This window comes from Anolis sagrei, chromosome 3 (assembly GCF_037176765.1).
Source record: "Anolis sagrei isolate rAnoSag1 chromosome 3, rAnoSag1.mat, whole genome shotgun sequence".
NCBI lineage: Eukaryota > Metazoa > Chordata > Lepidosauria > Squamata > Dactyloidae > Anolis > Anolis sagrei.
In genome coordinates, this window is record NC_090023.1 from 33,272,509 (window position 1) to 33,293,661 (window position 21,153).

Below are 21,153 nucleotides of genomic sequence, written 5' to 3' on the forward strand. Positions count from 1 at the left end.
CGAGGCAACAGGGATGTTGAGAGGGGAGAGCCTGACGAAAGGTGTGATAAGAAGGCTCCTGACTGCTGCTTCTCCTCCTCCTCCCTCCCCCTGACCAGAGCCGTTCCATGTGGCACCTGGAAACATGAGCATCTTGGTGTATTCGTTTTCAGGCCTTTTCCTGGAATTATTTGGGGTGCTGATTCAGAAAATTGCATTGGATAGACCACATCAGCTCTAGATTATTAAATATGGTTTTCTGTGAGCAAGCTAATGGTGACTACTGGCTGCCTTGAGTCACCTCTGGCTGAGAAAGGCGGTATACAGATGTGGTAAATAAAAAAAATACTGGAGGGCATATGCTCTGCATCAGAAACTAGTGTTGATGTGGTCTATCCAATGCAATTTTCTGAATCAGCACCCCAAGTAACCAAACTGAATCTAAAGACAGATTCATAATCCTTTTGGTACTAATGTTGGAGAGTGGTACCTGGTTAAAGTGGTCCCTGTCCCAAGTAGTTCCTGGTCATGTGGTTCTTGGTAAAAAAAAAAAAAAAAAGGTTGGGAACCACTGATCTAAACTTAAAAACAGTTCTGGTGTTGATACGTAGTAAATACTTAGTAATTAAAATGAGCTAATTATTGTGTTTACATAATTTAATGTGATCAGTAGATGATGGATTCCATACATTATTATTCTTTAGATAACACTGGCCAACACACATTTTAGTGCCTCAAATGTTTGCCCCGTTTCTGGGTATATTTGACCAAAAATTGCACGAGTTATAAGCTCTAGGAGATACAGAATATAATGCCATACAATAGTTGTCAACTTATTGTTCATAGGAAACTGTGATAATTGTATCTAAGAAACTAGAGATGATGTGATCTATCCAATATAATTTTTTGAATCAGTGCCCAAATAATCCCAAGAACAGACCTAAAAACCAAGACACTAAGAAACAATTTTTTTGTTCTTCTTGGGCTTTGTAATTCATGCAAAGACATATTCATATACCTTTGCATATTCATATACCGGTGGCGCAGTGAGTTAAACCCCTGTGCCAGCAGGACTGAAGACCGACAGGTCGCAGGTTCGAATCCAGGGAGAGCAAGGATGAGCTCCCTCTATTAGCTCCAGATCCTCATGCGGGGACATGAGAGAAGCCTCCCACAAGGATGATAAAATACCAAAAAAATCTGGGCATCCCCCAATTCTCTCACACCAGAAGTGACTTGCAGTTTCTCAAGTCGCTCCTGACACGACCTCTATATATATATATATATATATATATATATATATATATATTCATATTTATATACCAAAAATACTTCTTACTATGATTGAAGTTTTGAAAATTGTGGTTAAGGTAATTAACAATGTAATCTGTCTATTGAAATAATTTTAAGTTTGCTCTATGTCACCCAGTACTACTCATGTGTACTCAGAAATAAGTGCTATAGGGTACAGTGTGCTTGAGCAAGTACGCAGAATCAAGAGCTATTTTAGCCTATGTTATGCTGTGTAATTTTCTTTGAGGATATGTGTTTTAAATATCTCTTGGGGTGGGAAAAGGACAGCGTGTCAAATTTGTCTGAAGGAATTCACCCTGTGCTTAGAAGCAAGGATCCTTTACTACTCATTCTGTGTTCCCATTATCTTAATATTCAGGAGAGAATATTCAGCTTTGCCTGTGCATTCGATCATACATGTTGATATGCAAGGGTTGTTTATGCTGAATTATACAAGTGTGTCTCATGTTCTTGGAGTGCTTGAAGTAGTTTTACTAATCTGCCAGTATAGTATGTGCTCGTGGATAAATATAGATCAGCAGCCACTCTGCAACTTGTAGGTCATCATCTCACGCTGAAGCTAAAAATTGCCCCTTTGGTTATGGAAAGTGTGTTCTGATCAGGAAGTCTGCTGAAGCTCATTGACTGCAAGTCTTCAGCCCTTAAAAAACACCTCCCCAGCTCTGAATCTGGGATTTGAGAGACCAAACCAAGGGCATGAATCAAGCCATTTTTTCATCAGTTTTAGAAACAAAAGAAATTTGAGGGCTGGACGTTTACAGGTATTTTCAGTCTCATGGAGATTTCACTATCTTGTTGGAGGAGATCGAGTGTGATCAGCTTAATCAAAGGACTTGGTAGGTAAAAAGAAACTCCACAGGTCTATGTCTTTAAACTGGTATTGTAATTGTATTTCAAAACCTTTAAGAAACCTTTTTTTAGTCACCTGTATTTTGCTAAGTTTTAGTTTCTGAACTGGAAAGTGTGTGCATGTGTGAGAGAAAGATTTTGATCTGGATTTTGAGTTCAAGGGATATTTTAAATATAACAGTAATATGAAATGTGGAAGTGGCACAATTTCTGCCTTATTACCAGTTGCAGAATGTAAACAACAATATTTATTTCTACATTATCATGGAGAGTATGGCAATGATTAAAATACAGCAATATACAACAGCTAAATGTATATTCATTAAACTGTTGTGGTTCAGTGACAAAGAGTAACAGAATTACAAGAAACCTATTTACTAATACATCTGCTATTCGATACATGTTATGTGTTTATTAATTCAGTGTGTCAGTGTATGGAATAACTTACTGATGCAAATACGTAGCAATAGGACATGTTTGTTTGCATTTTGTATTGTAATACTTTAATCTTGTTTAAATGACACATCTTTGTGAAATTGGAAGGCATTTAAATCTCTTATTTATAGCACATCCTGAGCAAAGAAAAGTTTAGCGTAGTACCTGCCAAATCCATGTGTCATCCTGAGTTGGTTCAAGTGATGGAAATAGAGAAATATGCCCATATTAGAGAAACCTGCTAGTTCTGCACATAGTTAATTAATAGGCTGTTATTTATGTAATTTCCTTAAGTTGCTTATAGGGAATGATCTGAGATGGTCTGACCTGTGCAAATATTACCTGGAAGCACGAAAAACTAGATTCCAACTAACATTTTGTCCTTGTAGTGGCCTTACAGATATAAACAAATTAAAGCACTTCCTATGTATGTCACATTTGATTTTGCAAAATATGTTTCTCATTGGGTTGCTGTGAGTTTTCCGGGCTGTATGGCCATGTTCCAGAAGTTGATCTCACAACCTCTGAGGACACCTGCCATAGATGTGGGCAAAACGTCAGGAGATAATGCTTCTGGAACATGGCCATATAGCCTGGAAAACTCACAGCAACCCAGTGTTTCCAGCCACGAAAGCCTTCAACAACACAATGTTTCTCATTGTAGATTGCCATTTTATCTTTTGAGAGGCTAATTCATTCTGCACATTCGCATGGGATATACATTGCATTCTAATTCTAGAGAGCAATTACCGGTTTTTATTTCCATTCGTGTGGGACAGCTTGCGGTGTCTGGGCTCTTTTGATACTTGGAGAAATATCATCTAGCAACTTTCCATATTGAGTTGGTGTTTTTTTTTTCTCCTGGTCTCAAAAGGACAGAAGAAAAAAAATACACTTTTATGAAACCTTGCTTTACAGTAGGACTTGAACATAAGATAACAGATAATAGGTTTCAACTCTGGGGGTTGGTGCTCATCTCCATTTCTAAGCCGATGTGCCGGCATTGTCTGTAGACACCTCCTAGGTCATGTGGCTGGCATGACTGCATGGAGGGCTGTTACCTTACCGCTGGAGTGGTACCTACTGATCTACTCATATTTGCATGTTTTCAAACTACTGGGTTGGCAGAAGCTGGGGCTAACAGCAGGAGCTCATCCTGCTCCCAGGATTTGAACCAGCTACCTTTCGGTCAGCAAGTTCAGCAGTTTAGCCCTCTGCGCCACCGGACAGTAGGACAATTTATTTGTTGTTAATTGAAATCAAGTTGACTCTGACTTACATTTACTCTATGAATGAAAGGTGTGGTCTTCCCTTTTTTTCTTGCCTTTTACCTTGTCAAGTATTATTTCTCCTTCGGATAAGTCATGACTTCTCATGAAGCGTCCAAAGTATGACAGTCTCTGGTTTAGCCATTTGACTTCTGGGGAAAGTTCAGTACTGATTTGCTCTTGAACTCATTTATTTGTCTTTTGGACAGTTCATATTATGGATAGAAGTCTCATCAAATGTGTTGGTTTGAGTATGTCAGAAAAAATAAGATTTTGAATATGGGTTCAAAGCAATGTATAAGCAATAATGTATTTTTCTCCTATACTTTGCATTTGGCACTGGAAAATAATTTTGAAACCTCACTCAATCAACTTCTGTTAATATCAGCTCTTATTAAAGTCCATTAAAGCTTGGTGCAGTAAGCATATTTTAAAGATACTTGGGCACTGTCAGCACAACAATGTTATTTATGCTTGGATTGCATTCTAGACTGATAGAAAACGAATAATTCCATGTTAAAATGCAATACGGTAACTAGAAATTGGGAGTGATAATGAGGTTCGGTCGATTCTGTTAAGAGAAAGCTTGCCTTCCCAAGAGAACTCATAGGTTGCCTGGTATTATATCGTCCACTAGCTAACCATAGCCTTCTACATGGCTTTGTAATCTTTGATCCTGCAAGTTTTAGGACTCAGAGTCCTTGAACATTCTGGGAATTGAAGTCCCCCAAAATCTTGAGAACTGGAGGTTGACAACCACTATTCCTTTGAAGACTGATCGGAAGCTTCAATTAGTCCAATGGACGGCAGCCAGATTACTAACGGGAGCGGCGCTCAGGGAGCATACAACTCCTCTGCTGCGCCAGCTCCACTGGCTGCCAGTTTGCTACTGGGCACAATTCAAAGTGCTGGCTTTAGCCTATAAATCCCTAAACCAATTGGTTGTCAACCTGGGATCCCCAGATGTTTTAGGCCTTCAACTCCCAGAAATCCTTACAGCTGGTAAACTGGCTGGGATTTCTGGGAGTTGTTGGCCAAAAACATCCGGGGACCCCAGGTTGAGAACCACTGCCCTAAACAGTCCTGGCCCAACTTACCTGCCCAAACGCATCTCCCCTTATGAACCATCTAGGACGTTAAGATCATCTGGGGAGGCCCTGCTCTCGACTCCGTCTGCGTCACAAATATGTTTGGCGGGGACGAGAGACAGGGCCTTCTCAGTGGTGGGCCCCCGGCTTTGGAACGCCCTTCCTAGGGACATTAGATCAGCCCCCTCCCTTCTGACTTTCCAAAAAAAAGTCAAAACCTGGCTGTTTAAGCAGGCATTTGAAAAGGCAGTGTAATTAGACATTGGATTATGGAACAATTGGACTATGAGATTGGATTATGTTTTTTTATCTAGGAGACGAAATGATTGTTTTTATTACTGCCATAGTCTTTAATTGATGTGTTAATGCTTTTTAATGTTTTTATGATGTTGTTGCCATTGAATTGTTGCCTTGTGAACCGCCTCGAGTCGCCTACGGGCTGAGAGGGACGGTATACAAATGTAGCAAATAAATAAATATTCTATATCTTCCATCAACGTTTTGGATGTGCTTCTCAGGACTTTGTAGAAGTCTTGGAATTTATGAGATTCCCCAAGGTATCTCCTTCTGCTTCTGATATTCTCATTACTCTTACCTGGTTTACCTTGCTTCTTGGGACATCTAATAAGATCTCTTAACAGTATTATAAATGATTACATATTGTACATGAGGCAAATGGTTCTACATTATCGAACATCATCCTCATAATCTTTGCACAGTCATTTCTCTAACCCAGACATATAGAATCATAGGGTTGGAAGAGACCTCATGGGCCATCCAGTCAAACCCCCTGCCAAGAAGCAGGAAAATTGCATTCAAAGCACCCCCAACAGATGGCCATCCAGCCTTTGTTTAAAAGCCTCCAAAGAAGGAGCCTCCACCACACTTCGTGGCAGAGAGTTGGCAAACTTTGGCCCTCCAAGTTGAACTTCAATTCTCACAATTCCTAACAGCGTATCGGCCATTAGGAGTTATGGGAATTGAGGTCCAAAACATCTGGAGGGCCAATGTTTGCCCGTGCCTGCTCTAACTCAATTTCAGTAATATGTAGTCCAATTCTGTGCACTTTTACTTGTCCTACCATGTTAAATGAGTCTTAATTCCAGATGTGTAAATGAGGTTTGTGGTCGTGCTCATTAATAAAGCTTTGTGTAAACTACATTGGTGCTTTCCCCAGGGGCAGAGTACATGTTATGTTAATGACATGATTTGCAATCACGGTGTGGGTTTAAAAATTAAATAGTTTGGCATATAGGAGGAGGTTTGTCCTTTGAAACACAGTGGTGTGGCACTTACACCATTAGAAAAAAGATTCCCAGGCTTGCCAAGGTGTACGCATGATTGCTTTCCAGAATTCACAGGAAGATGAAAATGTTTTCTTTCCAGCCACATATTAGTGAGAATTACCCTCCACACCCAGTTCAATAAATACTCAGTGTTTTAATAGCATGAAAAGTAAAAGCTCCCATTTTTCTACTGATACTTTGGCTGAAAAGAGAAAGCTTAAACTGTCCTGTGTACTGCATTTCAGAAGACTCCACCACAGCACACGGTTTTAAGAAACCATAATTTTTAAAAACCTTGCTCATATAGGTTGGATTGCTGTGAGTTTTCTGGGTTGTATGGCCACATTCCAGAAGCATTCTCTCCACATCTATGGCAGGCATCCTCAAAGGTTGTGAGGTGTGTTGTAAACTAGGCAAGTGAGGTTTATATATCTGTGGAATGTCTAGGGTGGGAGAAAGAACCCTTGTCTGCTTGAGACAAGTGTGAATGTTGCAATTGGCTACCTTGATTTGCATTGAATGGCCTTGCAGCCTCAAAGCCTGGCTGCTTCCTGCCTGGGGAAAATCCTTTGTTGGAAGGTGTAAGCAGGCCCAGATTCTTCTTTGGTTGAATTGGTCTGCAGTGTCTTTCATGTTCTTTGATTTGTGTTTGGGCAATGCTGCATTTAGCGCTCCCTTTGTAGACTTGTCCACAGCTGCATTACAGACCCACTAAGAAAATCTAACAAATACTACGTTCTGCAAAGAATAAGAGGGATCCCCTCACCTCTGCAGGAGTTTACTGCATACCATGCAGCTGTGGACAAGTCTACATAGGGACCACCAAACGCAGCATTGTCCAAACGCGAATCAAGGAACATGAAAGGCACTGCAGATTAATTCAACCAGAGAGGTCAGCCATAGCAGAGCACCTGATAGAAACAACTTGGACACATCATATTATTTGAGAACACAGAAATGCTGGACCACTCTCACAACCACCATATCAAACTACATAGAGAAGCCATTGAAATCTACAAACATGTGAACAATTTCAACAGAAAGGAGGAAACCATGAAAATGTTCCTACCAGTATTTTAAAAAACCCTCTAAATTCAGGAAAGTACATAAAGAACAACACAAAAAAACAGAGGAATTCCAGATAGGAAACTCACAGCAACCCAGTGATTCCAACCATGAAAGCCTTCAACAACACCCTGTTCATATCAACATACGTAATGTGATGCTCTGGACTGTGCAGTATTGCATGATTTTAGAACAGGTATGGGCAAACTTAGGCCATCCAGGTGTTTTGGACTTCATCTCCCGCAATTGTGAGAGTTGAAGTCCAAAACACCTGGATGGCAGAAGTTTGAACATGCCCAGGCATGTAGCCGGGGCTTCAGCCCCCCCCCCCCCCGAAATTCTCATAGTGGCCTTACTGGAACATTATTTAAACTGTTTGTTTATTCATATCATGATCTGATCACCATGCTCAATATATCCCATATGCATGGGGGTATTGGGGTAATGATACAAAAGGTTTGCTAGGGTAGACCCTCTTTCACTCAGACTCAGCCCCCCCCCCCCCCGAATCAAACTCAGCTCCCCCCGAATCAAAATCCTAGCTACGGGCCTGCCTATGCCTGTTCTGGATAAGCCAAAAGTCTAGGATTTAATTAACCTAACAGGATCTGTGTTCATCATTTGAAAATACATCACCAGTCCAACAACAATTCTTTATTGATTAGTCAGTTTTGACCATATCAAAACATGCAAAACATCACACAGTCTTAGGCGCTTGGGAAGTTTTCAACTTGTGATTTTTTGATATGAAATCCAGCATATATATCTCATTTGCTGTGACATTTGCTATGTTTTTGTGTCAGTAAAACAACAACAACAACAACAACAACAACAATAATAATAATCACACAGTCCTAAATGCTTGGGAAGTGTTCGACTTGTGATTATTTATATTAAGCCATATTAAAAATGTGTTTCCCCTTTCATTTTCAGCTTCTCCGGTCAGTAACGGTTACATCAAACCACCAGTTCCATCTGTTTCTGGTACACAAAGGGAAAAGGGACCTCCAACCATGCTGCCCATCAATGTGGATCCAGACAGCAAACCTGGGGAATATGTCCTGAAAAGCTTATTTGTGAACTTTACCACCCAAGCTGAACGCAAGATCCGTATTATCATGGCAGAGCCTCTGGTAAGTCAATCAAAAATTCTGCATTTTAAACAAAACAGTGGAATTACTTTATAATACATCACTTGATGTAGTGATGTATTGATACTGATGTTTAATGATTTGTGATGCTATTGCTTTTAAATGCTTAATGATTTTGTATTGTGTATACCTAAATTGTTGTAAACCGCTCTGAGTCGCCTAAGGGCTGAGAAGAGCGGTATACAAATAAAGTAAATAAATAAATAAATAATAGGTTTTGCTAGGTTGAATTGATCTGTCCCAAGAAAGCAGTAGAATATTGCAACATTGCTATCAAAGATGTTGACCAAGGGCACTTTTTGGCAGCATCCTCTGTATAGCTAACTGTCAAAGATAAATCTAAGAGTAGATCCTAATCTGTAAAATTTGTTGAAGTGTTGAATTTCAAAGTTTCCATTTGTTTAATGGATCTACTCAAGCTGGGACTAACAATTAGTTTAAAGCCTCAGTGCTTTCTTGCTAACAATTTAAAATATAGATGCCTTGTTTCCGAGCAACAACCACCACAAATGCTTATGGTCAGGATCCCACGATGCACTTCCACTAATGGACACAGAATCCTAGCCAAAATGATCAAGAAGCCAAAAACTAACTTTTTGCTCTGCAAAAATTGATGTTACAGCACTTAATTTCTTTTAAAGCTTAAGAAGATTTACTATGGCAATTCAGTAAACACATACACCAGAGGCAAAATCCATCAATAACCAATGTTATTGATGAGTAAACAGTCATAGTATTATTTTATCCAATTGCTTTGGCAGCCTTTTTTCTCTCCTGGAGGCAAACTGTTAATCCTGGGAAATGAAAATGATTACCGTATATACCCGAGTATAAGCCGAATTTTCAGCCCTTTTTTAATGCTGAAAGCCCCCCCCCCCCAAACTTATCCTCAAGTCAAGGTTATTTATTATTTTACTCTGTTGTTGTTGATGACGTTATTATTACGTTTAATATTTTACTCTATTATTATTGTTATTATTACATTTACATTAGTTTACTCTATTATTTCATTTATTTATTTACAGTATTTATATTCTGCCCTTCTCACGCTGAAGGGGATTCAGGGCAGATCACAATGCACACATACACTTTTTTAAAAGATTAATAAAAATGCACACATACACAGCAAACATTCAATGTCTTTTTTGACATACAAGATATACAGACAGATAGAGGCCATTCAGCAGTTCTTCCACTTCGGATCCTGGAAGTTGCTTGATTCAGCCACAGGGGGAGCTGTAATTTTTATAACATTTATTCTTTTACTCTATTGTTGTTCTTATTACATTTATAATTTTACTCTAATTATTATTATTATTATTATTATTACATATATTATTTCACTCCATTATTACTGTAATTATTACATTTACATTATTTTACTCTATTATTATTATTATTATTATTACATTTCTTATTTTATTGTATTTATTATTACTGGAAGGATACGTAAGCACATTTACATTGAAGAAGTTTAGAATAATGGTTTAATCAGAGTTGGATAGTATTATCTTAAATTACAGTTTTATGTAAATATTCAAAAACATTTAACCTACTGAAGCCTCAATTAATGTAATTTTATTGGTATCTATCTTTATTTTGAAACTTCCCAGTAGCTGCTGCATTTCCCACCATCAGGTTATATTCAAGTCAATATGTTTTCCCAGGTTTTGTGTTAAAATTAGGTGCCTCGGCTTATATTCAGGTTGGCTTATACTCAAGTATATACGGTACCTTGTATAATGATACTGATTATTAATGTCCTGCTGAAAAGGTGTGCTATTCCTAGTTGCTCATAGCCAGCCTGGACATGGAATCAGATATACAAATGGAAATGAAGTTTGCTTCTATCTTTCTGAATAACAGTTCTGCTAGGGATATGGGTGGCCTAACAACCACAACAACAACAACAATGTCAAAATCACAATCTGTCAACTGCAAAAGACCACCTTACTTGGATCTGCGTGTATCATTTGAAAATACATCACACAGTCCTAGGCGCTTGGGAAGTTTTCAACTTGTGATTTTTTGATACGAAATCCAGTATATATATATCCCGTTTGCTGTGACATACTGTGTTTTTGTGTCAGTAAAATAATAATAATAATAATAATAAAAATAATAATAATAATCATCATCATCATCATCATCACACAGACCTAGATGCTTGGGAAGTGTTTGACTTGTGATTTTGTGATACGAAATCCAGCATATATATCCCGTTTGCTATGACATACTGTTTTTGTGTCAGAATAATAATAATAATAATAATAATAATAATAATAATAATAATCACACAGTCCTAGACACTTGGGAAGTGTTCGACTTGTGATTTTGTGATACAAAATCCAGCATATATATCTCGTTTGCTGTGACATACTCTGTTTTTGTGTCAGTAAAATAATAGTAGTAGTAGTAGTAGTAGTAGTAATACTACCGGGACTGTGGTGCAGCTGTCTGAGTGTCAGCTGCATTAAAATCACTTCTGACCACAAGGTCATGAGTTCGAAGCCAGCCCGGGTCGGAGTGAGCTTCCAACCAATTGTGTAGCTTGTTGTCGACCTTTGCAACCTGAAAGACAGTTGCATCTGTCAAGTAGGAAAATTAGATACCACTTATGTGTGGGGAGGCTAATTTAACAAAATTTACGAGGCCATAAAAAAGACTCCAGCAAAGCACTCCAGCAAAAACATGCGGGGAATGCGGAAATACTTAATCAGTGTTGCAGATGGACGATGAAAGCGACAACTCCCTTGGCGGCCTGAAAAAAGTTAAATAGCCTCTGACTGTTTGTCTGTATCTGTTGTGTGTCTTTGGCATTGAATGTTTGCCATATATGTGTACATTGTAATCCGCCCTGAATCCCCTGCGGGGTGGGAAGGGCGGAAAGTAAATACTATAAGTAAATAAATAAATAATATAATAACTTCATTTTTTTATCCCGCCACCATCTCCCCGAAGGGACTCTGCACAGCTTACATGGGGTCTAAGCCCAGTGAAATTTAACCTGCAATATACTGGAGAAATTTCTAAATCTTTCCTTTGCTTCAGTTGTATGCTATCTCTATCTCCATATGGCATTACTGTTAGAGACAGAAAGATTCCATTGGTGCAGATGGAAATTTCCTTTTGGGAAATTTCCTCGTTCAGCATCATGTGATCATCCTAGTAAGCAGCTAGTGCCAAACAATGCTCTTTGGATCCCAAATAATAATCCCAAGTAAAGCTTGTTATGTGAACTATGTTTTTTTTAAGTCATTATCGTTCCTTGATCTTCTGAACATTGTTTTTCTGTTCTTCCAGAGGCTTGCATTATTTGCATGAATTTGTGCTATAACACTCTGCCCTTAATAGCATATACTAGAAAAGCCTATGCCCTGTGGCACATTCCTCAGAGTCCATGAACTCTGTTCAGTGTTTTCATGGACCAGACACAAAGTTGATAATGAGGCTGCAGTTTTCTGTTGTGCCACTCCCTTTGCCTGTCTGGAGTGCCCCATGGCTGGAAGATACTAATGTCTTAGATATTAAACTATTAAAAAAGGAGAGTCAGATCATTTGCAGGCACTGTGTAGTACCTGGGACATAATTTAACCAGACTGAGAGCCTGCAGGTACACTACTTCCTTTGTGCATCCTGTTCTTTATTAAAATATAAAAGACACCTTTTTGCTGATTGTTATTCACGCATGGATTTCTCAACCTTGAACATTTCATCATCTGGTTTTCCCAAAGCACTCTCAATTCTCATGAACTACTTGCATTCAACTGTATTTTTCCACTGAGACCTGGCTTGCAGTTTGAATCTGAGACCATATTCAGATTGATGTTAGATAGATATGGTACTGGGAGCCTGGCGGTTTGGCCAGAATTGTATCATTCTCTCTATCACTTACGAGATTGTATTGTCGAAGGCTTTCATGGCCGGAATCACTGGTTTGCTGTGTGTTTTCCAGACTGTATGGCCATGTTTCAGAAGCCTTCTCTCCTGACATTTCGCCTGCATCTATGGCAGACATCCTCAGAGGTGGTGAAGTCTGTTGAAAACTAGACAAGTGGGTTTATATATCTGTGGAATGTCCATGGTGGGAGAAAGAACTCTTGTCTGATTGAGGCAGATGTGAATATTGCAATTGGCCACCTTGATTACCATTTAATGGCCTTGCAGCTTCAATGTCTGGCTGCTTACTGCCTGGCGGAATTCTTTGTTGGGAGGTGATTAGCAGGCACTAATTGTTTCTTGTCTGGAATTGCCCTGTTTTTGAGTATTGTTCTTTATTTACTGTTTTGATTTTAGAGTTTTTTTAATACTGGTAGCCAGATTTTGTTCATTTTCATGATTTCCTCCTTTCGGTTGAACTTGTCCACATGCTTGTGGATTTCGGTGGCTTTTCTGTGTAGTCTGGCATGGTGGTTGTTCGAGTGGTCCAGCATTTCTGTGTTCTCCAATAATATGCTGTGTCCAGGTTGGTTCATCAAGTGCTCTGCAATGGCTGACTTCTCAGATTGAATTAGTCCTCGGTACATTTTATGTTCCTTGATTAGTGTTTGAGTGTTGCTTTTGGTAGTCCCTATGTAGATTTGACCTCAGCTGCATGGTATACAGTAGCCTCCTGCAGAGGTGAGAGGATCCCTTTTTTCCTTTGCTGAACGTAGCATTTTTTAATTATTATTTTCTTAGTGGCTCTGTCGATAGTTTGTAGGTTGTGTTTCTTCATCAGCTTCCCTATGCGGTCAGTGGTTCCCTTGATGTATGGTAAGAACATACAGTATCCCTTGGTCTGTAGAGCCCAGTTTATGTGGTTCAGTTCACCTTGGAAGAGTTGGGTTTCGCAAATTCTTTTTCGTCTGGTTCAGATATGTGGATTGCACCTTCACCATTTGGAACCATAGAGACGAAGAACTAAACAAGTTCCTGGACCACCTCAATAGCATCCACCCAAACACCCAATTAACCATGGGGGGAAAATGAAGGAAAACTGCCATTTCTAGATGTCGTAGTCATGTGCAAACCCAATCAACAATTGGGCCACACAATTTACAGAAAACCTACACACATGGCTTGATATCTACATAAAAACTCCAACCATCACCTAAGCAAAAAAAGAAGCACAATCAAAGACCTGGCAGACCGTGCAAAAAGAATCTGGAACATGGCCATACAGCCTAGAAAACTCACAGCAACTCACTTACAAGAATGTTTTCATAACAGTTTCTCCTGATGCCACCAGAAATATCTTGAGTTTGGTTTAATTGTAAAGAATGTAGAAAAAAGCATAATCATTACAGGTATGTCTCAGTTAATGACACAGATGCAAATAATAATAATAATAATAATAATAATAATAATAATAATAATGGAGACTTGCAGTTTCTCAAGTTGCTCCTGACACGAAAAATAAAATCTGAGATCAGATCTTTGGATATAGGAAAGTATAGATTCAGCCTAAATGATACCTCCCATGATCCCATAGCATTGAGCCATGGGAGTTAAAGTGGTATCAAACTGCACCATAAGTCTCCTAGTGACCACAGTTTAAGGAATTAAAACCCAGACTGTAGACCTCCTTTAGAAACCTAGACATTGCCGTGACCTGCTGTGTGCATGAATTGTTGCCTAGCTAATTTCTTGTAGACATCAGTTGGACATTAAAAAAGTCATGGTTTCACTGGCTGCAATTGTGATACAGATATTTTTGTTAATCTTTAGATAATGTTGTTGTTGTAGTGCCTGACCTGTATGAAAGCATTTGCCTTCATGGGAAAGGGTGTCTGGTTGGTTCTATATCCTTTTTTTTATCAGTAAGAGCAGATTCCTGTGGTTTGCAAGTGGCTGCCAAAAATGCTTCTGAATATTACTTGAGTCACAGCATTGCCAAACTACTATTCCTGAGTATGCTTCCTTATTCACAAACCATGCACAGTACACACCCAATAGGTGCCACCTATCTCCCATTTGCTGGTTTGTTAACAAGGGGATGACCAAGGATTAGATGGCAATAACAGCTTGTTGTTGTCGTTGATTCGTTCAGTCGCTTCCGATTCTTCGTGACCTCCTGGACCAGCCCACGCCAGAGCTCCTTGTTGGCCATCACCACCCCCAGCCCCTTCAAGGTCAAGCCAGTCATTTCCATCCATCTTTCCCTTGGTCGGCTCCTCTTCCTTTTTCCTTCCATTTTCCCCAGCATTATTATTTTCTCCTGTCTTCTCATTATGAGGCCAAAGTACTTCATCTTTGCCTCTAATATCCTTCCCTCCAGTGAGTAGTCAGGCTTTATTTCCTGAAGTATGGACTGGTTGGATCTTCTCGTGGTCCAAGGCACTCTCAGAATTTTTCTCCAGTACAACAGTTCAAAAGCGTCTATCTTCCTTCGCTCAGCCTTCCTTATGGTCCAGCTCTCACATCCATAGGTTACTACGGGAAATACCGTTGCTTGAACTATGCGGATCTTTGTTACCATTGTGATGTCCCTATTCTTCACTATTTTAATTGAGATTGGTCATTGCTCTCCTCCTCCTAGGAAATCAGCATCTTCTGATTTCCTGGCTGCAGTCTGCATCTGCAGTAATCTTTGCACCTAGAAATACAAAGTCTGTCACTGCCTCCACGTTTTCTCCTTGCCAGTTATCAATCAGTCTGGTTGCCATAATCTTGGGTTTTTTATGTTTAACTGCATCCCAGCTTTTGCACTTTCTTTTTCACCTTGGTTATAGTATTGGTATTTTCAGGCACCTTCTCAGTACAAGTTACTATGGGTACTTTGAGTTAAATTTGAAGGTAAAATTCACAAGCAAAACTCCTGGATATTGTTTTGGGGTGTACCTGACAATGTATGTTTGACTTATTTAGGATTTTGTTATTTTGATTTTTATTTGCACCTGCATTTTGGTCATGCATTTTGTATGAAATGCACAAAGTGAATGGTATCAGTATTAAACGAAAATAGTTCTAAGCCCAAATGCTAGCTTGAAAAAAAGTCTTGCATTATTTCTTTGCGTGAGTCACTGAAATTGCTCGGTTTTGCTCTGCTTGATATAATATTTATTTATGTAACCATTCCATTTATATCTCACATTTAAAAAATAGTGTTTGGATTCAAAAAGGAGTTTCATACACAGATGATGATACAGTGCTTATCTAACTATACCTTTGTATGGTATGCAATTCACTCATCTGTTTGAAAGGAAATCGGATAGTTTAGGGCAATACAGTATACATTTAGGATAATGAAAAGTGTAGGGTTGCTCTGAAGTGTGAAAATTCAAGGACATTTGATTATGCAATATCCAATCCCTTTATTGTCCTAACCTTTTTGATCAGGTAATGCCTATTGTTGCTTCTCATCTCCCCAAAAGCTTATAGAGACTTTTTCTTTTCTTATTCTTTTCCTTAGTGCGGAAGATGAAAAGCATACCTTTTAAGCTGCTTCCTATGGAAACTACTATGAAGAAACATTTATTGATTGCAGAGTTACATGCAAAATGCAGGCGTAGGCCTTATTACATCTTGCCCAGTCTTGCCCAACATGTTCTCATATACTAACAGTTATTTCATATACAGGCAGTTCCCTAGTTATGAATAAGGTTCTGTAGGTTTGTTTTTAAGTTGAATTTGTATGTAAGTCGGAGCAGGTACTTTTTAAGTGTAACTCCAGCCAAGAATATATCTATCTATCTATCTATCTATCTATCTATCTATCTATCTATCTATCTATCTATGGTGGAGGCTCCCTCTTTGGAAGCTTTTAAACAGAGGCTGGATGGCCATCTGTCAGGGGTGCTTTGAATGCAATATTCCTGCTTCTTGGCAGGGGGTTGGACTGGATGGCTCACGAGGTCTCTTCCAACCCTATGATTCTATGATTCTATCTATCTATCTATCTATCTATCTATCTATCTCTGGATAGCAGAGGAAGGGTAATTCCCCTGTGGTGTTTGTTTCACTGCTTTGCTAGCCTGAAAAAAGTCTTGCATAATTTCTTTGTGTGACTCACTTAAGATTTTGGTGTGACTTGGAAGATTTCACCTCACCGTCTGTCCCTTTGAGAATTAGATTTTGAAAACTGTGACCTGTTGTGGAAACAAGTGTTGGTGATAAAGCTTGAGCTGAGATGCCTTTTCCCCATTTTGCAGGAGTAAATTTCCCTTCCGAGGGGTAGATTCCAGGTAGATGCTATTTTATTTTACTTACAATATATAAGCATCTTGAAATGTGGTGTTTGAGAAAAGTTCTACGAATGCCATGGACTGCAAAAAAGGCAAAGAGCTATCATATTTTCCGACGTATAATACATCTGGACATATAAGACAACATCCAACATTTCTAGTTAAAATATAGAGTTTGGGATATACTCGCCGTATAAAACTACCCCTTTTCCAATGTACACCAAATAAAAATTTAAAAAACATCAGTTTTGATTTCAATACAGTAATTTTCCTATTACCATAACTCCTTCTCTGCCCCTGGCTGTGCCACTTCACTGCAGTCCTCAGGAGCGAGATCTGAGAGACAGAGAAGGAGGTACGGTAATAGGATATAAGAGCGGGCCAGACGGGTGAAAGAGGCGTGTTTTTCTGGGCACAGCACCACTCTATCTCCTTTTTTCCATACCCTGGGCATCCCAGATGCCTGTAGCTTGCTCCGTCCTTCACTTATACCTTCTGGGTCCTCGTCATCGGGACCATGTTAAGTCACTTCTTTCCACGAATCCTGCTGAGTGGGTTTTCTTCTACCGTACTTGTACAGCGCCACCCTTGCTGCTTTCATATGGGCGCTGCATACGGGGGGGGGGGGTTGCGGACGCGGCCGTTGTTGAGCTCCCCTCACTATATGCAGTCACCACAGATTCTCCAGTTCAGCTCAGAAGTTTCAGCACCTGCCCTATAAGATGACACCCAGCATATAAGACAACCCCCGACTTTTGAGAAGATTTTCCTGGGTTAAAAATGCAGTCTTATACGCCAGAAAATACAGTAATTGAACTTGAACTCTCCCCAGAACCTGTGGTAGCTAAACTGAGATTGTTTTACTTTGGACATATCATGCAAAGATAGGACTCATTAGAAAAGATAATAATGCTTGGTAAACCGGAAGGTAATAGGAAAAGAGGAAGACCACACTGTAAATGGATAGGTTCAGTTAAGGAAGGTACAAGACTCCAATTTGCATGCCTGAGCAGGATAATTTGGCAGACTCATTTAGAGGGTTGATGTAAGCCAAACTTGACTTAACGGAAGTTAACAACAAACAAATTTTATGGCCTAAATTCAGTTGTTAGTGCAAACTGTACTATCCTCATTAAAACAGTGGGAACTTGATAAATTAACAAATATAATGGATGGAGCAACTCCTGTCTCATTCATCTTTACAATTGGATTTAGACCTCTGATTCCCAGTTGTTTAAACCTGCTCTTTCTTAAGGCAGGATCTTTTTGTTTTGGCAGCTCATCTGTGGACTAACTCTCCTGGTTCCATAACTAGATTCCATTTTTGGACAAACCAGGCTTTTTATTGATTGTGGTGTTTCATGTCTATACATCTGTTTTGTCATGTTTCTAAATCTTAATCTTATTTTTTTTAAATCCCCATTCTTTTTTGCATTTTAAATTTGCATTGGGTTGAATCCAGACTTGGATCACTCTCCAGGTCTATTAAAATAAATTATTTTTACCACTAAATTCATTATCACTTCAGGTGCTATTGATTTTAGTGGATTTGACTTTTTCTCCCCTTTATATGTTTCATGGGATAATTTTAGAAGCCAATCACAATTTGAAAATTACAGTTCCACATAATGGAGCTAAAAGTTGAGTCTTCTTGAGAACTTATGTAAATATTTTTATTTATTTACTTCACTTCCATCCCGCTCTTCTCACCCTTCAGGGGACTCAGAGCGGCATACAACATACATGTAGGCTAAAAATTCAGTGCCTCATTATACAAACCATATAAAACATAACATAAAATCACTAAAAACAATAACCATATAAATACCATTTAAAACCAATAAACATATTAAACCATTAAACATATTATACCCCATACACACATAATAATAACCCCATACACAAATAACACATTGGACCAATCCTTTAAGCACTCTACTAGGGCCTCCCCCTGCCCTTCTCATGATCCTAAAGGCAGAGCCTCCCAATTCAGGGGTCCCCAGATGCACCGCCCCCCAACTCCCAAAAATCCCAATAAATTGTCTGGGATTTTGGGGAGCTGCAGGCCAAATCACCCGAGGACCCAAAGGCCGAGAACCAATCCATGGTGAAATGTTCCTGTGATGATAACATTCAGACTACATGCTAGAGAGGGCAATAAAGTGCATTATTTAATCTCATTCTGTTGAGTTTTTAAACAGCAAAACAACAACAACAACTACTCCTACTCCTACTTTATTTTTATACCCTGTCACCATCTCCCCGAAGGGACTCAGGGTGGCTTACATGCGGCATCAAGCCCAGAGCGAACAACAGAGTTTACCACTAAAACACAGTTAAAACATAATAACAGTCTAATTAAACAATTAAAAACAGGAGGGTATAAAAACATCATTAAAATGTTTCAAAAGCAAACCTCAACAACCAGGCATGTAGCCGGGGGGGGGGGCTTGGGGGGCTTCAGCCCCCCCCCCCCCCCGAAATTCTCATGGTGGTCCGTGAGAAGGCCTTACTGGTACATTATTTAAACTGTTAAGTTTATTCATATCATTTATTCACCATGCTCAATATATCTCATATGCATGGGGGTATTGGGGTAACGATACAAAAGGTTTGCTAAGGTAGACCCTCTTTCACTCAGACTCAGCCCCCCCCCCCCCCGAATCAAATTCAGCTCCCCCCGAAACAAAATTCTGGCTATAGGCCTGTCAACAACCAGTAACCAGGAACATGATGGGCATGATCAGAGTTAGAGAGGGCTTGGCATGGACTTGTGCAATCTGGAATGAGTTTATCCTTCAGCACTTCAGATATAATGTACATGACAGTGACCTTGGGAACCTTTTAAATCCTACATTCTTCATTTTATGGTGTTCACTTTTTAAATATATATTTCTTGATGAATGAATGAAGGTTATATGATCATTCTACTGTTTATTATCTTTCTCTGCATTCATGTTGCTGTTGGCTTCAGCATAGAGACTAAGTGGGAATGTAATACACTCTAAAATAGAAATATAGGCACTGGGTTTCTTATATAACAGTTTTTCAGCCTAAAGGTGATGAATTGCTTGAAATGAATAGCTCCCTTCTTTATTGAGTCCTGTGGCTGTAGCTCTTGGCTCTGTATTCATCCTTGCATTTTATTATTTTTATTTTTTTGCTCCCTTTGGATGACGTATACAGTACAAATGAGCGTCAGAGAGATTGAGGTGGAGTGAAAACTTAATGTCAAATTTTCTTCACTGCTTCTGAAATACTTGGCCAAATCTCAGGCAGCTCTTCTCTTAAAGCAAATAAACCAAATAATCTATCTTAGTTTATGCCCTGTCAGTATAGGACAGAGGAGCAATAGCTAAATAATTAAGTTTTGGGAGGAGAGCAAATGAAAAATATCCAGGGAGTTGATGGATACTGTATTTCAGATCTGAGAGCTTTCTCTTTCACCCTGAGGATCAAATTCAATCTCAGAATAGTTATGGGGGACCATAGTGCATGGAATCAAAAGCAAAAAGATAGCGCTAAACATACAATTTTACTTTAGCCTAAAGCTCATATTTTTTTTGTTACTGGCAATAAAAAAGAGGCATTTCCAATCCTGAGGAAAGGAAAAATCTATTAAAAAAATGGAGAACCACCAAATCTGCCATGGGGAAAAGAGTACAACCCTCTGAAGATGGTTTGGGAGCCCAGGAAGGCCAGATTCAGCATTCAGGGACCATAGCTTTCCCCCTGCTTTTTCATTATTAAAACAAATACATTTCCAGATGTTATGTTTTTGCTTACTTTACAAATTCCTGCCAGTTCTCTGTTATACAGAGGTTCTAGACTAACCTAATGAAACCAGACAATATCCCCTGTGGTCTCTTCCAACTCTATGATTCCATGTTTCTTTGCAGTTATATTTATTTAGAAACCCTTTTTCCAAAATTGAATATACATTAGTTGTTTGCATGGAAACAATATCTGAGAAATTGTTTTATACAGAATTGCAGATAATTCATAGGCTTGTTCATAGGCTTAGGCTTTGATTATGTTCAATTTTTACAGTGTGATAGAAATACCTATCTTTACATTTGAATTTAATGTGTATAGCCATTTAAAAACATTGCCAAAAATGACAGTGAATGTAGATCTGTTTAGATTATAAACACTTCACATTGGTGAAATGTCTCCGTAAATAAAATAATCTTAGAAACTTGGTCTGAATGTATTTTGTCTTTCTTCTGGAATATGATTGAAATGTACATTGGAGGAGAATTTTGTGGGGATAATTGAGTGGAAGAAAAAGTTTGAGGAGTATGATCAGAAGTCCTGCAAAAAGTGTAATTCATTTCCAGGTGTCTGATATTCGCATTCAATTCTTTAAAAAGAATTCCCCTGTTGCATTACCATGTCTCTTTCCAGGCAGCTGATGATCAGCTAGAAGGCTTTAAGAAAGTCAACGAATAGTTTAGGACTTCATATTAGAGAGCTGAAATGTCACGGACAGCCATAATCTATCTCCTTGATGCTCACATTTGCAGTCAGTCTGCATTTCAAACATCTTCAAA

The 21,153-nt window shown here is 38.9% G+C and overlaps 1 protein-coding gene across 6 annotated transcripts in view; it reads left to right on the plus strand.

Annotated features, from left to right (window-relative positions):
• FRY (FRY microtubule binding protein) overlaps positions 1-21,153 on the plus strand; it is a 279,389-nt gene that overhangs the window by 113,468 nt on the left and 144,768 nt on the right. For all 6 annotated transcript variants that reach the window (XM_060770859.2, XM_060770853.2, XM_060770854.2 and 3 more), the window contains one exon: positions 8,218-8,417. In XM_060770859.2, coding sequence (XP_060626842.2) covers positions 8,298-8,417 — 120 coding nt within the window. In that variant the 5' untranslated portion in view covers positions 8,218-8,297. The remainder of the gene's footprint in view (positions 1-8,217; positions 8,418-21,153) is intronic.